Source organism: Herpailurus yagouaroundi, unplaced genomic scaffold (assembly GCF_014898765.1).
Source record: "Herpailurus yagouaroundi ecotype Mexico unplaced genomic scaffold, PumYag 29, whole genome shotgun sequence".
Taxonomy (NCBI): Eukaryota; Metazoa; Chordata; class Mammalia; order Carnivora; family Felidae; genus Herpailurus; species Herpailurus yagouaroundi.
In genome coordinates, this window is record NW_024412377.1 from 79,498,564 (window position 1) to 79,515,497 (window position 16,934).

At 34.5% G+C, this 16,934-nt stretch overlaps 1 protein-coding gene across 4 annotated transcripts in view; it reads left to right on the plus strand.

The window, feature by feature from the left end:
* Positions 1-16,934, plus strand: part of CHD1 (chromodomain helicase DNA binding protein 1) — an 80,752-nt gene that overhangs the window by 11,083 nt on the left and 52,735 nt on the right. For all 4 annotated transcript variants that reach the window (XM_040447814.1, XM_040447831.1, XM_040447822.1 and 1 more), the window contains 3 exons: positions 13,956-14,157; positions 15,094-15,201; positions 16,227-16,291. In XM_040447814.1, coding sequence (XP_040303748.1) covers positions 13,956-14,157; positions 15,094-15,201; positions 16,227-16,291 — 375 coding nt within the window. The remainder of the gene's footprint in view (positions 1-13,955; positions 14,158-15,093; positions 15,202-16,226; positions 16,292-16,934) is intronic.

The window sequence follows — 16,934 nt, forward strand, 5'->3', positions numbered from 1 at the left end:
TTTTATGATGGTGAGGTATATTGACAGGCTTAGGCAAAAAGCAAAGAGAAATTTTTATACCCAGGAAAATGATTGGTTAGATGGCAGTAAATACTGTGCTGGAGAGCTATTATGTAAAGAAATGGGGCCATTGGAGAAGAGTGGAGTTGCAGTCTAAATTCCTTCAAAGGAGACCATTATTTTTGTGCTTGAAGTAGATTATAATATGATTATTGCCATTTGATGCAAACTACTACAATATTCCCATTTCTAAATGAGTAAATCCTGAAGTAATAAGTATATGAAAGGAAATTTTATAAGAATTACAATTAGTTGTACATGAGTACAAAAAATGTAAATTTCTTTATTACCGTTTCTGTATGTATTTTATAGCAAAGGATTGACTTAGGGTTTGGTAGTTTGTCTTAGTCATGTTATACTACTTTGGTGATTTTGCTTAAAAAATTTTTTTTAATTGAATGGTTCACAGTAAGTGGAGGTTTCTGTTGTGTGCAGTACACTCCCATGGGTATCTGCAGAGTGATGAAATACTATAAATAACTTTGTTAGTAAAGCATATAGTGCTGGGAACTTAGTTTTTGTAGTAGTATTCATTAAAGTAATAAAAAATATATACAATACATGTTTCAAAAATCTTTTTTAATTTTTTTAATGGTTATTTATTTTTGAGAGAGAGAGAGTGTGAGTGAGTGGGGGAGGGGAAGAGAGAGAGGGAGACAGAATCTGAAGTAAGCTCCAGGCTCTGAGGTGTCTGCTCAGAGCCAAGCTTGGGGCTTGAACTCATGACCATGAGATCATGACCTTAGCTGAAATCGGAGGCTCAACCGGCTGAGCCACCCAGGAGCCCCTCGAAAATCTTTTTTAAAACAAATTAGTCAAATGGATAATCTCTTGAATGTTTATTTCTTTAATATTTGAGAGAGAGAGAGAGAGAGAGCAAGCGAGCTCACACCAGTGAGGGAGAGGGGCAGAGGGAGAGAGAGAATCTGAAGCAGGCTTCATGCATGTGGAGCCTGATGTGGGGCTGATCTCATGACCTGAGCTGAAATCAAGAGTCAGACGCTTAACTGACTGAGCCACCAGGGTGTTCCTGGATAATCTCTTTAAAATTAAACTTTTAAATATAGTCATTTTATTTTATTATTACTGTTAACTTAAAAGTTGAGGATAATCTTAAGCATATGCAAAAGTAGTGACCAGTAGTAAAATGAACCCTCATGTACACATCATCTAGCTTCAACACATTTCATCTCATGGGCAATCTAGTTTAATTTCTAAATTCTCCCACTCATTTATTTTGAAATGTCGTAATTTCTACATAGATTAGATTTATGGTAGGAAATACTTATGGGGAAAACATAAATGTCATCAGTTAAGCTTTATCTACTTGTTATAAATTACAGAATTAGATTTGTGTCATGTCATTAATGTTAACAACAGATTTTATGTGTTTTATGAAACTACTGTTTAGTAACTTTCAAATATATATAGTAGCCATTATTTCTCATCTGTCTCCCTGAATATTTATTAGAGAAACTCTTGAGTTTACTGTCTTTACCTGATATTCAACATGACTAAACCTAGTCATCTTTGCAATTAGTGATGCTAAATGTGACCCTTCCTAGCATCTGTTTCTAGCAGTTTTATTCTTATTTATGCAACTGGAAACTTTCAGGTGGTAGAAGCATACTGTATTGTGAGTTTATAGTAGAATTTTGACTTGGTTTTGTAATTTAGAATGCTAAGAGGAACTGTTGGGTTGATGTTCAGTGTCTAACAAACAGTGACATTAGTTGGTTTTCAGAACCATACAGATGGATAGATACATTCCATATTTTCTCAAACCTTTAATATTTATCTGATGGCTTATAGTGAAAGATAAGCTGGATAACAGTTTCTAATACAATGTAATTTTAAAGAACTTAAAGGTAGTCTGATCTTAGTTATCTAGATGAACTCTTATCATTTAAAAATTTTTTTTAAATATTTTTATTTATTTTTGAGACAGAAACAGAACATGAGCAGGGGAAGGGCAGAGAGAGAGGGAGACAGAGAATCCAGAGCAGGCTCCAGGCTCTGAGCTGTCAGCACAGAGCCTGACGCCAAACTCTTCTCATTTTTTAAATGATTGTTCTAGGGTAATATATTTTAAATAGCAAGTTGCAGCATGTTAGAGGATTATGAACAGTTCTTTTTTTAGTGAGAGAGGATAGTGTAAACTAGAATAGAAAATACAGTGTGCCTCTTGTACAGTAGTAGTTCGTCACACTTTTATGCCTATGTGTGCATGCATGTGCATGTGTGCACTGCATCATGATATAAAACGTATAAGTCATAGTCCAGAAAGTTTGAGAGCCATTGCCTTTGGCCACCAATTCATTTTCTTAGTTTTAAGTATTTCCTCGATACCTACTAGTTTCCGTATTGTTTCTCTAGTCCTGTTGAAGTAGATAACAGTCTATAAAAATAACAGAAATGAAGTCCCTGACTTAATGAATCCTAGGATGTAGAGATACATGCATAAAAATAATTGTAATATTGTGAAAGAATAATAACATGAGCAAAATATCATGAACACATGTTGGTACAGTGATGTGCCTGAAGAAATTGGAGAAGGTTACATAAAGAATATATTTTTGAGTAACTTTAGAGTGGATTATCAGTTACTTCAGAGATGACTCATTCTCTAGAGGGAAAATTATGGGGAATACTACCAGTGAGTTCTAAGATGACTCTTTCCATAAAGCCTTGCCCTTGATTCCATTTCCCTTACCTCTAGTTCCTTAATCAGGAATCAATGCATCTTTATATCTTTGATTCTCATAAGCTTTACTTTTTACCATGGTATTTTGTCTCTTCTAAAAACTCCTGTTAATTGAAGAGATGAGCCAGTGAATTCACATTGTATATGTATAGAACTTATTCTTTCAAAAGTGTTTATTGCATAAACGTTATTATAGTATGTTAAGTAGAGAACCTGTTAAAGTGCTGTATATACTAGATACCTCAAAACACAGGGGCTCACATAGTCACTTCTTTTCCACTCTCAGGTAAGTGAGCTCTATTCCTTGAGGTTATTCAGTTACTGTGACTAGTGGGACAGTTTTGCTATCGTTAATACATAGCTTCTTTTGCTCTACTAGTTGCCGTTTTCAGACCACAGGAACAAAATAGGGTAGGGGCAGATTTAAGGCAAGCCACTTTATTAAGGCTATGACATAATAATCCCACATCACTTCTAGCCATATCCCGTTGGCTGGAACCTGTTCACATTGCCACATGTAGCTGAAAGACTAGGAAATCTAATCTTTAGCTGGGTGGGTGTATAGCAATGAAAACTGGACAACAGTTATGCAATACTAAAGGGCAAACAAAATGGATACTGGGTGAGTGTGGAGGAGCAAGTAGACAACGTACATAAGGCATAAATATAAAAAGTTACTTTAAAATAATCACTTATACTAAGAAATTAGTGGATTTTATTTTTCTGAATTTTCTTTCATTTCTTCACATGTGTTCATAATTTGTACACTTGTTACAATACTGGTATTTGGTTTCTTCACTTATCCTTCTCTGAGCCTGTTTATTTATTATAAAAAAATGAAAGGATTAAATGAGAATCCAGGTTCTGGCACATAGCACCAATTAGTAATCACCCTGTTTATCCTTGTTAGTAATTTGTATTGAAAACTTGAGTACATCATAGGTGTTATTCATAGACACTTTATATATTTATAATTATGACAGTCTGAAGAACAGCTTAAAGCAGAACTTGAAGTAATGATTCTGGTCTTGAACTCAGGAAAAAGACCAATTTTTTTTTTTTAAATTTCTCATATCTACTAGTATTGAATTCCCACAATACATCAGACTATATGCTTTACATCTCTTAATCTTCACAGTAATCCTTAAGTATATTTATTATTTCCATGTGCAGAAACCTGAGGCTTGTCTAATGGGTGTACATATATAAATATAATTAACAATGAGAAGAAAGAGCTAGAAAGCTAGGAAAAAATAGGTTAGGTTTAAACTTCAGAGCATTCAATCAGGTTAGCCCTGAATTTCCCCCATAATTATTTGTCAAAAACTTCTTTCAAAACTTCCTCCAAAGAACTCCTTTTGAATGGTATTGATCTTAAAACAGTAATTAGGAGAGGGAACAAGGCTTGAAATGAGAATTTAGTGCAGTATGTTTGTTCTTTAGCATAGTAGATATAGTTGTTTGTTTATGTATTACTATGTCAGGCATTTAATCTTTTATTAATATTTCTGTGGAAAAGCAGTTTACCTTTTATCAGTGTATCCTATAGCATTCCTTCCCTATCTTTCCAGAGTCTAACCTACAGTTTCTTGACTTTGTCAGTCCATTCCTAGTCCTTTATCAGGGCCAGTTTCTTCAGGACCAGTTTCTTCTGTTGCCGATCTGATGGTAACGGAAGCAGCTGCTCCTTGTTGCCATTTTCTTAGAAGATTATTTTATTCATTCTTCCTTTGTATGCCATTGCAGACTTAGTTTCCAATTCCTGTGATAAAAAAGCAAAAAATACTTGACTTTTTTTTCTTGTAATACAGAAGAATCTTTGTTTATTCACTTGAGAATATATTCTTTTCATGTACCCATTATAGGTCTTGGTGGTTTTTTTTTTTAGTTTAAAGGACTGATTTGAGTGGAGAGTTGAGTGCAGATAAAGGAGGTGTTGCTATGCTGTCATATGCTAGGTTAAGCTAAAAGATTCTCCTAAAGTATTTCCTACCCACAAACATATGAAAATCTAAATAAAATAGTGCAAGTGGGCAAAAAATAGGCACACTGCTAAACTTCAAAGAAGACTTCATTGTGCCAGCAATAAAAAAGACCTCAAAGCCAGCATTAGGAGTATAAGCTCTGAGCAAACATGGCAGCACAGGGGTATTTGCAGGGGCTATGGGGTCTCTGGACAGCAGGGTGAGATTGGAATTGAAAATAAGTGTTTGACAATGGAATTAAGTCTCCTTAAAGTTGGGACCCTGTGTTGTATGGATAAATTAGAATATAGTGATGAAGATATTTTGAAATCTGTGAAGAGGTACTTTAAGTTTTGTCTAAACTAGAGTATAAATGAGAGAAAGGACCATAGTGTCCAAGCCGATAACATAAATGAATGAAGTTGTCTGAATATAAGACACTTGTTTGTGGGAGGTGACCAGTGAAGGTCATGCAGAAATTTGGTGATTATGTGCATCATTGGAAGGAACCAGTGCTACTTGGATATAGACAGTTGTGACCATGTGGGAAATAGATTCAGTGTTCTAGATTTTCTGTTTCCTCAAAATTATTTCCCCCAAACAATTTTATTTTTATTTTTTTACATTTATTTATTTATTTATTTATTTATTTATTTATTTATTTATTTATATTTGAGAGAGAGAGAGAGCACGTGAGAAGGGGAGAGGGGCAGAGAGTGAGAGAATCTAAGCAGGCATGGGGAACCTAATGCAGGGCTTGATCCCATGATCCTGGGATCATGACCTGAGCTTAAAATCAAGAGTTGGACGCTCAACTAACTTTACCACCCAGGCACCCCTCCCCCAAACAATTTTAAATTAGATGACTTAGAGAAAGAAAAAAATCTGAAAGAAGAAAAGTAGAGGCAGAGAAACCAGGAGGAAGGAACAAGACAACTTTGAAAGACTTAGGCTTATGATATTTTGAATAAAAAGCCAAGAGGTGGTAGTACTGTTTACTTACATATTTTTAGAGTCTGTTAGAGTCCTAGAAAGTAGGGGTAGAATTAAGTAAAATACCCAGGCAATACAACTATCTTAATCATGTACCACTGCCAGAAATCTTGCTAGGTGTCTTATGTAATCTGGGGGTGGAGATTTAGAATAACTTGATTGGAGAAGTGAGGGATGAGTAGAGTAGGAGCACTAAGGAATAGTGCAGAAAAGTTGCAAAAATAGTACCAAGAAATTCTTTATATACCCTTTGCTCAGATTTGCTACTTTAACTTTTTGCCTTTATATTTATATATGTGATGTATATGTAATACGTATTTATTTTTCCTGAATTGTTTAAGAGCACATTGGAAAAACCATGCCACTTTACACCTTAGAATATATGTATTCCAAGAATATAGGCATTCCCTTACATAAGGCATGTATAGTTATTAAATTTACATTGATAGAATAATCTTCAGTCAGTAGTGAGTTTGGTCAATCCTAGTCATCTTTCCATATAGAGTCCAGTCTGAGATCACATATTGTATTTGGCTGCCATGTCTCTTTAATCTCCTTTAATCTGGAACACTTCCTTTTTGTTTTTCATGGCATTAGTATTTTGAAGATGATAGGCTAGTTATTTTATAAAATATATTTCTTAATTTGGGCTTGTCTTCTATTCACTTCGGATTAGATCCAAGTAATGCATCCCATACCACATGCATCCCTGGCTGGAGTACTGTGTAAGTGGTGATATATCTTTCTCAGATATATCTGGAGGCTCATGTTGCCTGTTGGTCCCTATTCACTATGTTTGTTTCGATTACCAGGACAGGGTGGTTTCTGGTTTTTCATCTGGTTTCTCATCTATCAGTTACACCAGAAAACAATTTCTAAGAAGACACCTTGAGACTGTGCAGGTATCTTACTCATCAAACTCTATCCCTAGATTTAGTGTCTCTTGATGATTCTCGCCCAAACTAGTATTTCTATGGTGATTGAAAATGGTAATTTTCTAACACTGCTCTCCTGGCCATATTGACCAATTGGTGGTCAGAGCCCTATCAGAGCCCTCCACTGTCTTTCTTTCTGCCTGTCTGCCTACCTACCTACTTATCATCAGCATGGACTTGAGGATTCCTGTTTTATTTACTGGGTAGTAACCTTTGATGGACTGTTTCTATGCTTAGGTCAGATTTGCCAATGAAAGCTTCTTCAAGTTGGCTCCTATGTCCTGTTATGTTTGTTTGTTTGTTTGTTTTTTCCTGTTCTTTTGAAATGCCTCCATTTCTTTCTTTTTTCTTCTTTTCTTTTCTTTTCTTTTCTTTTCTTTTCTTTTCTTTTCTTTTCTTTTCTTTCGCTTTTGGGTATAGCAGGATAGTTTAGGTTCGTCTTGTACTTTCCCTGTCTCTAGAATCTGCCATTTTTCAAAGGACTCCCAGTTTATTTAAGTGTGGAATAGTACTTAGCTATCAGGATCTGGGTGCTAGGCGATTATAAAATTTGAAACTTTAAAGGGATATGTTTACATTGGTTGATAAGTAGCAAATCAAAACATATGCTGTCATAAATACAAAAAGATGTATGCAGTGGGCCATGTTTTTAGGCTTGGAAGCAAAGCATATTCATCTTTGAGGGACAAAGTGAAACTGTGATACATCTACAAAATGGAGTATGTGTAGTTGCATAAAGGGAAAGGAAACAAATCTGCTGTGGAATGATCTCCAGAATACAATGTATATATATCATTTAAGAGTGTAAATATGTTAATGATTTTTTATGAAAGAGGAGATATATACAAATATATCCTTATTCATAATTTGCTTATATTGAAGAAAAGGGAAAGTACATTTAGAACTTTAAAAAAGAACTATAGGGGGAGACGACATAGTGTAGAGGAGACAAAGATGGAAAGTAGATTTTGACTTTAACTTCTGTAGCCCTCACATTGGATCCAAGTAAATAACAAAGCAAAATTAAGTCAAAATGAGTAAAAAGCAGTATCTAAAATGAAGAAAGGCAAATGATCCTAAGTAACCAAATTGGTGGCTCTACAGCAATAAATTATTTCAGTTGTTTTAAAGCAATAATCTGATTCTAGGATTATTCTTGGGACAAAAGAATTTTAAAGAGATTTTAACATTTAGTAATCATATTATTAATAAGGTATCATTTTGGAGCTATTATATACATTTCTAAGATAAGGAAATAAATAATTTTAATGTCATTTGGAACAAAGAAACTCAACCCAAGTGATACTATAAATATATAACCGAAAAAATAAAAACCTACAAATTTAAATTGGAAATGTTAGTATAAATTCTTAATGCATTGTCTTTAAAAATGTATGTTACTAGTTCATTCCATTAAAAACAATCTTAAAAACAGTGACCAATCCCATAGTAATAGACTCACCTAGTACTCAGATTGCAATTTAAGTTCTAATCAAACAAAAGCATTTTGACGAAATGGCTGAATTATATTCTGAAGCAGGAAATACACAAGATGAGCCTGGTTCATCTTGTCAGACAAGAAAGTAAGGAAGCTATCAAAGACTACTTGAGGTCTTGTCAAAAGGACTCTGGAACTAATAAAGTATTTCCTGTGAGCTAAAGATGGGACAATTTGGACATCAAGAATGATATAGTGGATTAAAACTTATCAAAGAATTCAAAACCATGAGTTCATGAGACATAAAAACTATTGGTCAACTTTGAAAGGATGCTAGCAACTTAACTCACTTTCAAAACTAACAAATATAAGGAAAACAAATAAAAATGGCTTTCAGGTATGAACTGTACCTCAAGGTTAACAAACATGAGGGAAAGTTAATTAATGAATAAATGGTATAACAGGTAAGTGAAAAATGGTGTATTACCATTTTACTGCCTCTAAATAAATAGATGATAAAGCCATATGATCAGTGGCTGCTAAAAAATTAGGTGTAGAGGTTATAGGGAACTGTGTAATGGATGGATAAGGCTGAAAATGTCACAGCTAAAATGTATCTTTACTTAAAAAGAGACAACCAAACTTCAGTTTCTTCTAAGTCCACAACAACTCTTTAAAAATATTTTTGCTAAAAGAAAAGCTGAAGTTGAATCTGAACCTCATGTTCTAACAGTTTACAAGAAATACAGGGGCCAGAAAAATATGTTAATACCACAGAGTTACAGTAAGCAAAATCTGAAAAAGCAGAAAAAACGACCTAATTTTTTCCACAAAATAAATTGCAAGGGAATGCAAAAAGGAAGAGGGAACTGTCACATTAAGAAGACTTAAAGAGTTAGAGAAAAAAAAAAAACAAACGAACATGATTTTACTCATCTATGGAATTTAAGAAACAAAACAAATGAGCAAAGGGGGGAAAAAAGGCAAACCAAAAGACAGACTTTTAACATAGAAAACAAACTGATGGTTACCAGAAGAGGTCAGGTGGGAGGATGTGTGAAATAGGTGATGGAGATTAAGGAGTACCCTTGTGATGAGCACAGGTGATGTATGGAAGTGTTAAAGCACTCTGTTGTACACCTGAAACTAATACTACACTGTATGTTAACTAGAATTTAAATAAAAACTTAAAAAAAAAAGATGCAAGTGCAATGTGTGAACCTTTAATGTTCAGGAGTAACTCATGCTTTAAAGGTATAGTACTGTTTTTTTGGATATTTAAAAATAGTGTTCATTTATAATACTTTAATACTTAAATATTTATGGATAAAATTTTAGAGTGCCTGAGATGTGTGTCTTTGGGAAGCTAGATTGTTTGAAACAAGATGGGTAAGAGTTGGTAATTGTGAAGCTGGTTTTTAGATATATGGTAATTCATTCTATTGCTCTCTTGTTTATATTTGAAGTTGAGTATAAAAATAAGCCCAAAAAAAGACTTTAATTTGAATTGCTCTTTTATTTTTTAAATGCTGTGTTTCTATTTAATTTACTTTAAGAAACAATATAATTTTATCAAAGTGCCTATAAACTTAACGGTGGATTTTCTTGTGTACATTGAGAAAGGTGAGGAAAAGAATTCAGTGTTTCTAGTAACTACTGCTTTATTGTTATTGTGCTAGTGAGATTTAATATAAATAATAAGGATCATTCTTAAGTGGCTTATGTTGTTTAAAAAGTTACTGGAGGGGCGCCTGGGTGGCGCAGTCGGTTAAGCGTCCGACTTCAGCCAGGTCACGATCTCAAGGTCCGGGAGTTCGAGCCCTGCGTCAGGCTCTGGGCTGATGGCTCAGAGCCTGGAGCCTGTTTCGGATTCTGTGTCTCCCTCTCTCTCTGCCCCTCCCCCGTTCATGCTCTGTCTCTCTCTGTCCCAAAAATAAATAAACGTTGAAAAAAAAATTAAAAAAAAATTAAATAAAATAAAAAGTTACTGGTATTGGTTATTACCTAAATAAATAAAATGTTAGAGCTCAGCAGTATTTCTTGTAGGCAGATATAATTGTGACTTCTATACAGGAATTCTAACCCATGTATCTTGGATTTATGTGTAAATCCATCTACCCATCAATTTTAAAAAATGTTTATTTATTTATTTTGAGAGAAATAGAACACATGCATGTGTGTGTTTGAGTGAGGGAGGGGCAGAGAAAGAGGAGAAAGAGAATCCCAAGCAGATACCACACTGTCCATGTGTGCAGAGCCCATTGCAGGACTCCATCCCATGAAGTGTGAAATCAGGACCTGAGCCAAAATAAAGAGTTGGACACCTAACTGACTGAGCTCCCCAGGTGTCTCCCCCCTGCCTATTTTTTTTATTTTAGAGCATGAGTAGGGGAGAGGGACAGAAGGAGAGAATCTTAAGCACACTCCACACTTAGTTTGGAGCCTGACGCAGGGCTGGATCCCATGACCCTGGGATCATGACCTCAGCTGAAATCAAGAGTTGGTTGCTTAATCAACTGAGCCACCCAGGCGCCCCACCCATCAAACATATTGAGTTCTTTGTTTGGTGTAAAGGGCAACAAGTAAAAATCTCAACACTCTAGGAACATATGATAGAATATTAAAGATGAGATACCAAAAAAAAAAAAGCCATGAAAGAAAGCAGAACTACAGTGATCATTGCATAGTGTACTCATAGCCAAGATAGTAGTATGTATACAATGTTTTGGGAGTGCTGAGGGAGGATACCTAATTTACAGTTGGTTCAGGAATACTCTGGAGTCAGGAGAGATTTGTTGGAGAAGTGCCTCTGAGATGAGGCTCAAGTAGGAATTACATAGTGAGGGAAGAAAGAGAAGTACTTGTACAAAAGCAGGAAGTGGAAAGAGAAACCGGCTCTCAGAATTTACCATTTGTAGAACTAAAGGTGTAAGTGGCTGGAAATAGGTTGGCAAAGACAGATTCCTGAAAGGCCTCATAGGTACTTGCACTTTATTATAGAAACACTGAAAACTTAAAAAAAAAACAAAAAAACAAAAAAAAAAAAAAACAAAGGGCCATGCCCAGACTTTTATTCTGGAAAGAGCATCTTATAGCAGTGAGCTGAAACAGAATTACTTTATTAAGGAAACATTAGTCACCGATTTTAGCTCATAATTTTATGTCTCAATATAGATATTTTTTCTTAAACCTGTGTCAATTTTTCTTGAAATTTTTAGGGTTTCCTTTTAAAAAACTTATGTAAAACATATACATGGTTTGAATCTGATGATTCATTTCAGACCTAGTTCCCTCTACTCTTCCCTCTGTCCCGCCCTCTGTAGTTAATCATTTTTAACTTAATTGTTGGTTTATCTTACCATTATTCCCTTTTTTAAAAACATAGGCAAATATGTATGTTTTTCCATTATACAAAGGAAGCATAGTATAAAACACTTTTGAATTTTGGATTTTTTTTTAATTAAAAAAAATTTTATTTTTAATCTTTATTTATTTTTGAGAGACAGAGTGTGAGTAGGAGAGGAGCAGAGAGAGAGGGAGACACAGAATCCGAAGCAGCTCCAGGCTCTGAGCGGTCAGCACAGAGCCCGACGTGGGGCCAGAACCCACGAACCGGGAGATCATGACCTGAGCCAAAGTCGGACGCTCAACCGACTGAGCCACCCAGGCTCATGCATTTTTTTTTTTTTTTTAATTTAACTATATCCTGGAGATTGTTCTGTGACAGTATGTAAGATATTTCTTACTTAATCTTTGTATATATTCTTAATCCTACAAAAAGCAACTAAATAAAATAAATTCTTTGTGCTTCTAATGCATAAGGTGAAGACCTTCTACAATAAATCTGTGTCGTTAGAGTAACCTAGATTCAGGCTGTTTGCTTTTATCTCCAGCCAGAACTACTTCTACCTGAAGAGTATGAAAGGAAATATTCTTACTTTCACTTAGAGTTTTGTTACATTAACAAGGAATTTTGACCAGCCATTCATCTGGAATGGCTAATCAAGACATAATCAAGAATATAGGCCCATGATAGTCCCCCAAATTCAGTCATTCTCATGTGTCTGCTTATCAAGTATCTATTGAGCACCCTCATTGTGTAAGGTGCTATTGTTAGGTACTCTGGAAGAAATAAATGGTATCCTCAAGAAGCTTACAAGAAATCACAGAGATACCCCTCTGCTTAATACTCCTTTGCTATCAACTGCACTTTTTTCTCAGTGTTCCCCAATTACTTTTGTTAGACTTGGTTGTATCTTCAGTGCTCCCCATACGCCTGGATCTGTTATCTTAAAAATAGCACAGAACAGCATTTATTGGTGTATATGACTGTCGTCTCTCCATACCAAGTTAGAGGTTCTTTTAATGGTAAAACTTAGTCTTTCCCAGTCTAATAATATACCTCTTAGTAAAATTTATTGAGTAAATGAGTTACTCTTAGTGGGTTAGTGGAGAAACAAAATTCTGTGTCAGGAAAAATATCTTCTTACTATTCTTGCTGAAATTTCTCAGAAGGGACCTGAGTAAAATATGGGTAAGTGGGGTTTGTTGTTTGCTTACTTATTAATTAAAATGCATTGTGTTGTTTTTGATCTCTGAGCCGTGTGACCATTGGTTAGAAATTGTGGCAAAAGTGATCTTAGTATCACAGCCTTTAAAAGGCAAATTTTGCTTACTGTTTTCTGTGAAGAAAAACATTCCTCTAGATTCCCAGATTTTAAAAATATGCATATGTTCACACTTTGAGCATTTTGATTTATATCTAACTTTTGGAATCAAAAGTCTTCTTTCATATTTTTATGTCTGTGTTTCCATGTGAATACTAAACTCCTTGCTCTAGAAAAGGAGATATTACTTTTATAAATGAATTACTTTTAATATTGCAATCTATTTCCCTAGAGTAATACCTCCATCTGGTGGTATTTCTGAAAATTACAGCAGAGGACATGAAGTTGAATTTAGCTGTGTTGTGTATACACAAGCTATATTACCTGTCGTTTGTCATAAAGTCTGGTGAAATTATATCAAAAGCTGAGTCTACTGTGTGTGTAAAAAATTTAATGCCCTAGTTTTCAACAATTCATATGTAAATACTTTGTTAATAAACAGCCTTGGAAATAATAGTAATTTACACAATCACCTGTTTAGGCCAGACCATTTCTAGGTTACTTTGGACTGAAAATTAGTATTAGGAAAAAAGGTTTCTCAGTGAACTGTTAATTGTTTTCATAAGTGTATATACAGAGTTTAAGAAAGATTGTGAGAATTTACTATTATTTCGTATTTACTGCTGTGGAACCATGACAGATTCAATGATTTCTTCAGAGAAGCAATTACTGATTCTATCTTTCAGTAAATTGTATTTGATCATAGCTTAATATCAATAAATTATTTTCCCCTGGAATGAAAGAACATAGATATAAATTTGAAAATAAGTAGAAGCTACAAATTTTTTTCTACCTGTGACTGAGAATTTTCAGGATGTGTATCCTTTTTTTTCACACAATTTCTACATTATATTTACTATGGTTAAATATTAAGTAACCTTTTAAGGATAAGGATTATGCCTTCAATTTCTTGTTTTCCCAAGTTCGTAGCCCAGAATTCTGTAATTTGATAGATTTTGCTCATTATCTTTGAGAAAGATTGTGGTCTGATTGCTTATGTTTTTGCCAAAATTGTACTAAATTTATCAAGTATGTCAGTTACTATAGATTAACATCAATTCTTTTTTCTATTTGTTTGGCTGTAGAAAGTTGAAATATGAAATACAATTTAATGCTTTGGGGCTTTCTGCTGACTTAAGGAAAATTAAATTCCTAATAAATTTTGGTTGACATCTGTTTATTTTCAAATTGTAGCCAGTCGGATGATGATTCTGGGTCAGCTTCAGGCTCTGGATCTGGTTCAAGTTCTGGAAGCAGTAGTGATGGAAGCAGTAGCCAAACAGGTAGCAGTGACTCTGAATCTGGATCTGAATCGGGCAGTCAGTCAGAGTCTGAGTCAGACACTTCCCGAGAAAACAAAGTCCAAGCAAAACCACCGAAAGTTGATGGAGCTGAGGTAATAAATACAATATCCTGAAAGGTAGATTTCTTGTACTACTTTGGGAAAATTTATAACATTGGTTTATAGCATTCTTAATCTAGCTTTTAGAAAACATTAATTTTAAACATTGAAATTACTTTCAGTGATTCTTAAACTTGTGGTTAAATATCTCAAACATGGCTAATTGGCTTGGAAGAGAAGCTGTCAAGCAAGTACAAAATAAACACAAATACAACTTTCTAAGGCATAAACTGAATTTCATAAATATTTATTGTTTCATGGATAAAAATTAAAGGCTTTGTGAGGTCTTTCTGTTAATCTCAGTGTGTCTGATCTCTACTTTCAAGATCTTCAAAGGAGATACTTTGTTGCTAATAGCAGGCGAATCTAATCGATTTGCTTCCTTGAAGATACTTGGTAGGGTAGGCTAAGGGTCCCTCTGAACAAAGCGTCTGTAAGATTTACTAAAACCTGTCTATACCTCATAATAGAATACCGTAGTGTTACTTAGAGTACCAGTCATGATAAGATGGTTGGGCCAGGATATACATTAACACACTTCTTTTATGGAGGCAATCTTGCTATCTAATAAAACTGCTTAGTGACATAGTTGATTTGCATTCTGACACAAGCTCTTCATCTTCACATCAATTAAAAAAACTAGGCACTTTTTGAGTAGCACTGGTGTCACATTGTCACATTGTTTTTTGAAAATAATATTCCACATCAAAGAATATGTTGGTTAATATTGTTTGTCTCAGCACACCATAAGTTTTTTAATATGCAACTAAGGTCAGAAGTTTAATTGCTATAAAACCATATTACATATAATGTAAGGAAAATAGTCTGAATTTATTATTTGGAGGCAGTGAAAATGTTCAGTAATTTAACCTTGTTAAAATTTTTTTCAAAACTTCATCCTTCACTAGTTCATATTTCTTTTTATGATAGTTTTGGAAATCTAGCCCTAGTATTCTGGCTGTTCAGAGATCTGCAATGCTCAAGAAGCAGCAGCAGCAGCAGCAGCATCAAGCTTCATCTAATAGTGGATCAGAAGAGGTGAGTTTTCATTATGAAAGCTCTTATTTTAAAAGTAGATATAATGTGCCATCATTTAATTAGGTGTAGATATTTATGAAATTATTAGAAATAGTAAATGTTTTGAAAGGATAAGGAAATAACTGTGTTTAAGTATATGTATCAAGAGCCTCGAAATATCAATATACTGTTATCCAATAATTCCAATTTTAGGAATTAATTCAAAATAACCAGTGAAAGTGTATGTGCATTTGTGCATCACAGCAAAACTGGAAATAAACTAAATGTGAATACTATGTGCACAGATATACACATTTGCCTATTAAACCATATTTGTTACTCATATTGAATAACAGAATTCTCAATATGTTTTTAAAAATACAGGCTACAGCTTTAAACAGTATAGTTCCTATGCACACAAAAGCACACCTGAATATTTGCACGGAAACATTTAGGAAGAACTATATCAAAAGCTGTCTAGGGGCACCTAGGTGCCTCAGTCGGTTAAGCATCCGATTTTGGCTCAGGTCATGATCTTGTGCCTGGTGGGTTTGAGCCCTGCATCATGCTCTGTGCAGACAGCTCAGTGCCTGGAGCCTGCTTCAGATTCTGTCTCTCTCTCTCTCTCTCTCTGTCTCTGCCCCTCCCCTGCTCATGTTCCGTGTCTCTCTCTTACTCTCAAAAATAAATAAATGTTAAAAAAAAAAATTAAAAGAAAAAAAAGCTAATGGGGAAGAAAAATACTGAATCAAAATTTGACATAGCAACAATTAGAATTCCTTTTGAAGGCCATACTAAGCAACAATAATGGTCTCGAAAGATAGTAGATTGTAATGTTTTCTTAATTTCAGTGGCTGTTATAAATTTGTAATAAAGATGTTATTAATTACTTTATGTGCTAATGATATAAATGTAACGGGGAAAAAGCTTTACAGTTAGTGTTATTAGCAAAGTGAATGTTAAATAGTATGACAAGCAAAAATTTGATATCATGGTCAAATTCTAATCATTAATAACATTAACCCTGTTTTTTTTTTTCTCTGTAGGATTCTTCCAGCAGTGAAGATTCTGATGACTCATCAAATGAAGTCAAAAGGAAAAAACATAAAGAGTATGTTATTTTGTTCAACTGATCATTTTCATATCAGGAAGACCCTATTGATTTTGTGTTTCTTTTATGAAAAATTATTGGCAAAAGTAGACTTTTGTAAATTCTTGGCTCATGACATTTTATTAGGTTAATTTAAACCATTAATCCATAACATTTATCTTTCTGTGAGGACTTGAGATTTTTTTGTGCCACTTGTTTATTGTCTGTGATCCCTGTCTCCAGAGGGGTGTTTTTAAACTCGAGAGATCCAGGGGCGCCTGGGTGGCTCAGTCGGTAAAGCGTCCGACTTCAGCTCAGGTCATGATCTCATGGTCCATGAGTTCGACCGCCGCGTCGGGCTCTGTGCTGACCGCTCAGAGCCTGGAGCCTGCTTCAGATTCTGTGTCTCCCTCTCTGTCTGCCCCTCCCCTGTTCATGCTCCGTCTCTGTCTCAAAAATAAATAAACATTAAAAAAAACAAAACAAAACTCGAGAGATCCGCCTAGTCATAGTATCAGAAAATACTAATAACTTGGGAAACCTACATAGAAATGTAAGACCAGTGGATGATGAGTAGTGGGTATTTCTGTTAAATTTATGTTAATAGCTATCTTACTTTTAATCTGCACATGAAATTTACTTTCCTGTAGAACTCATTTAGAGA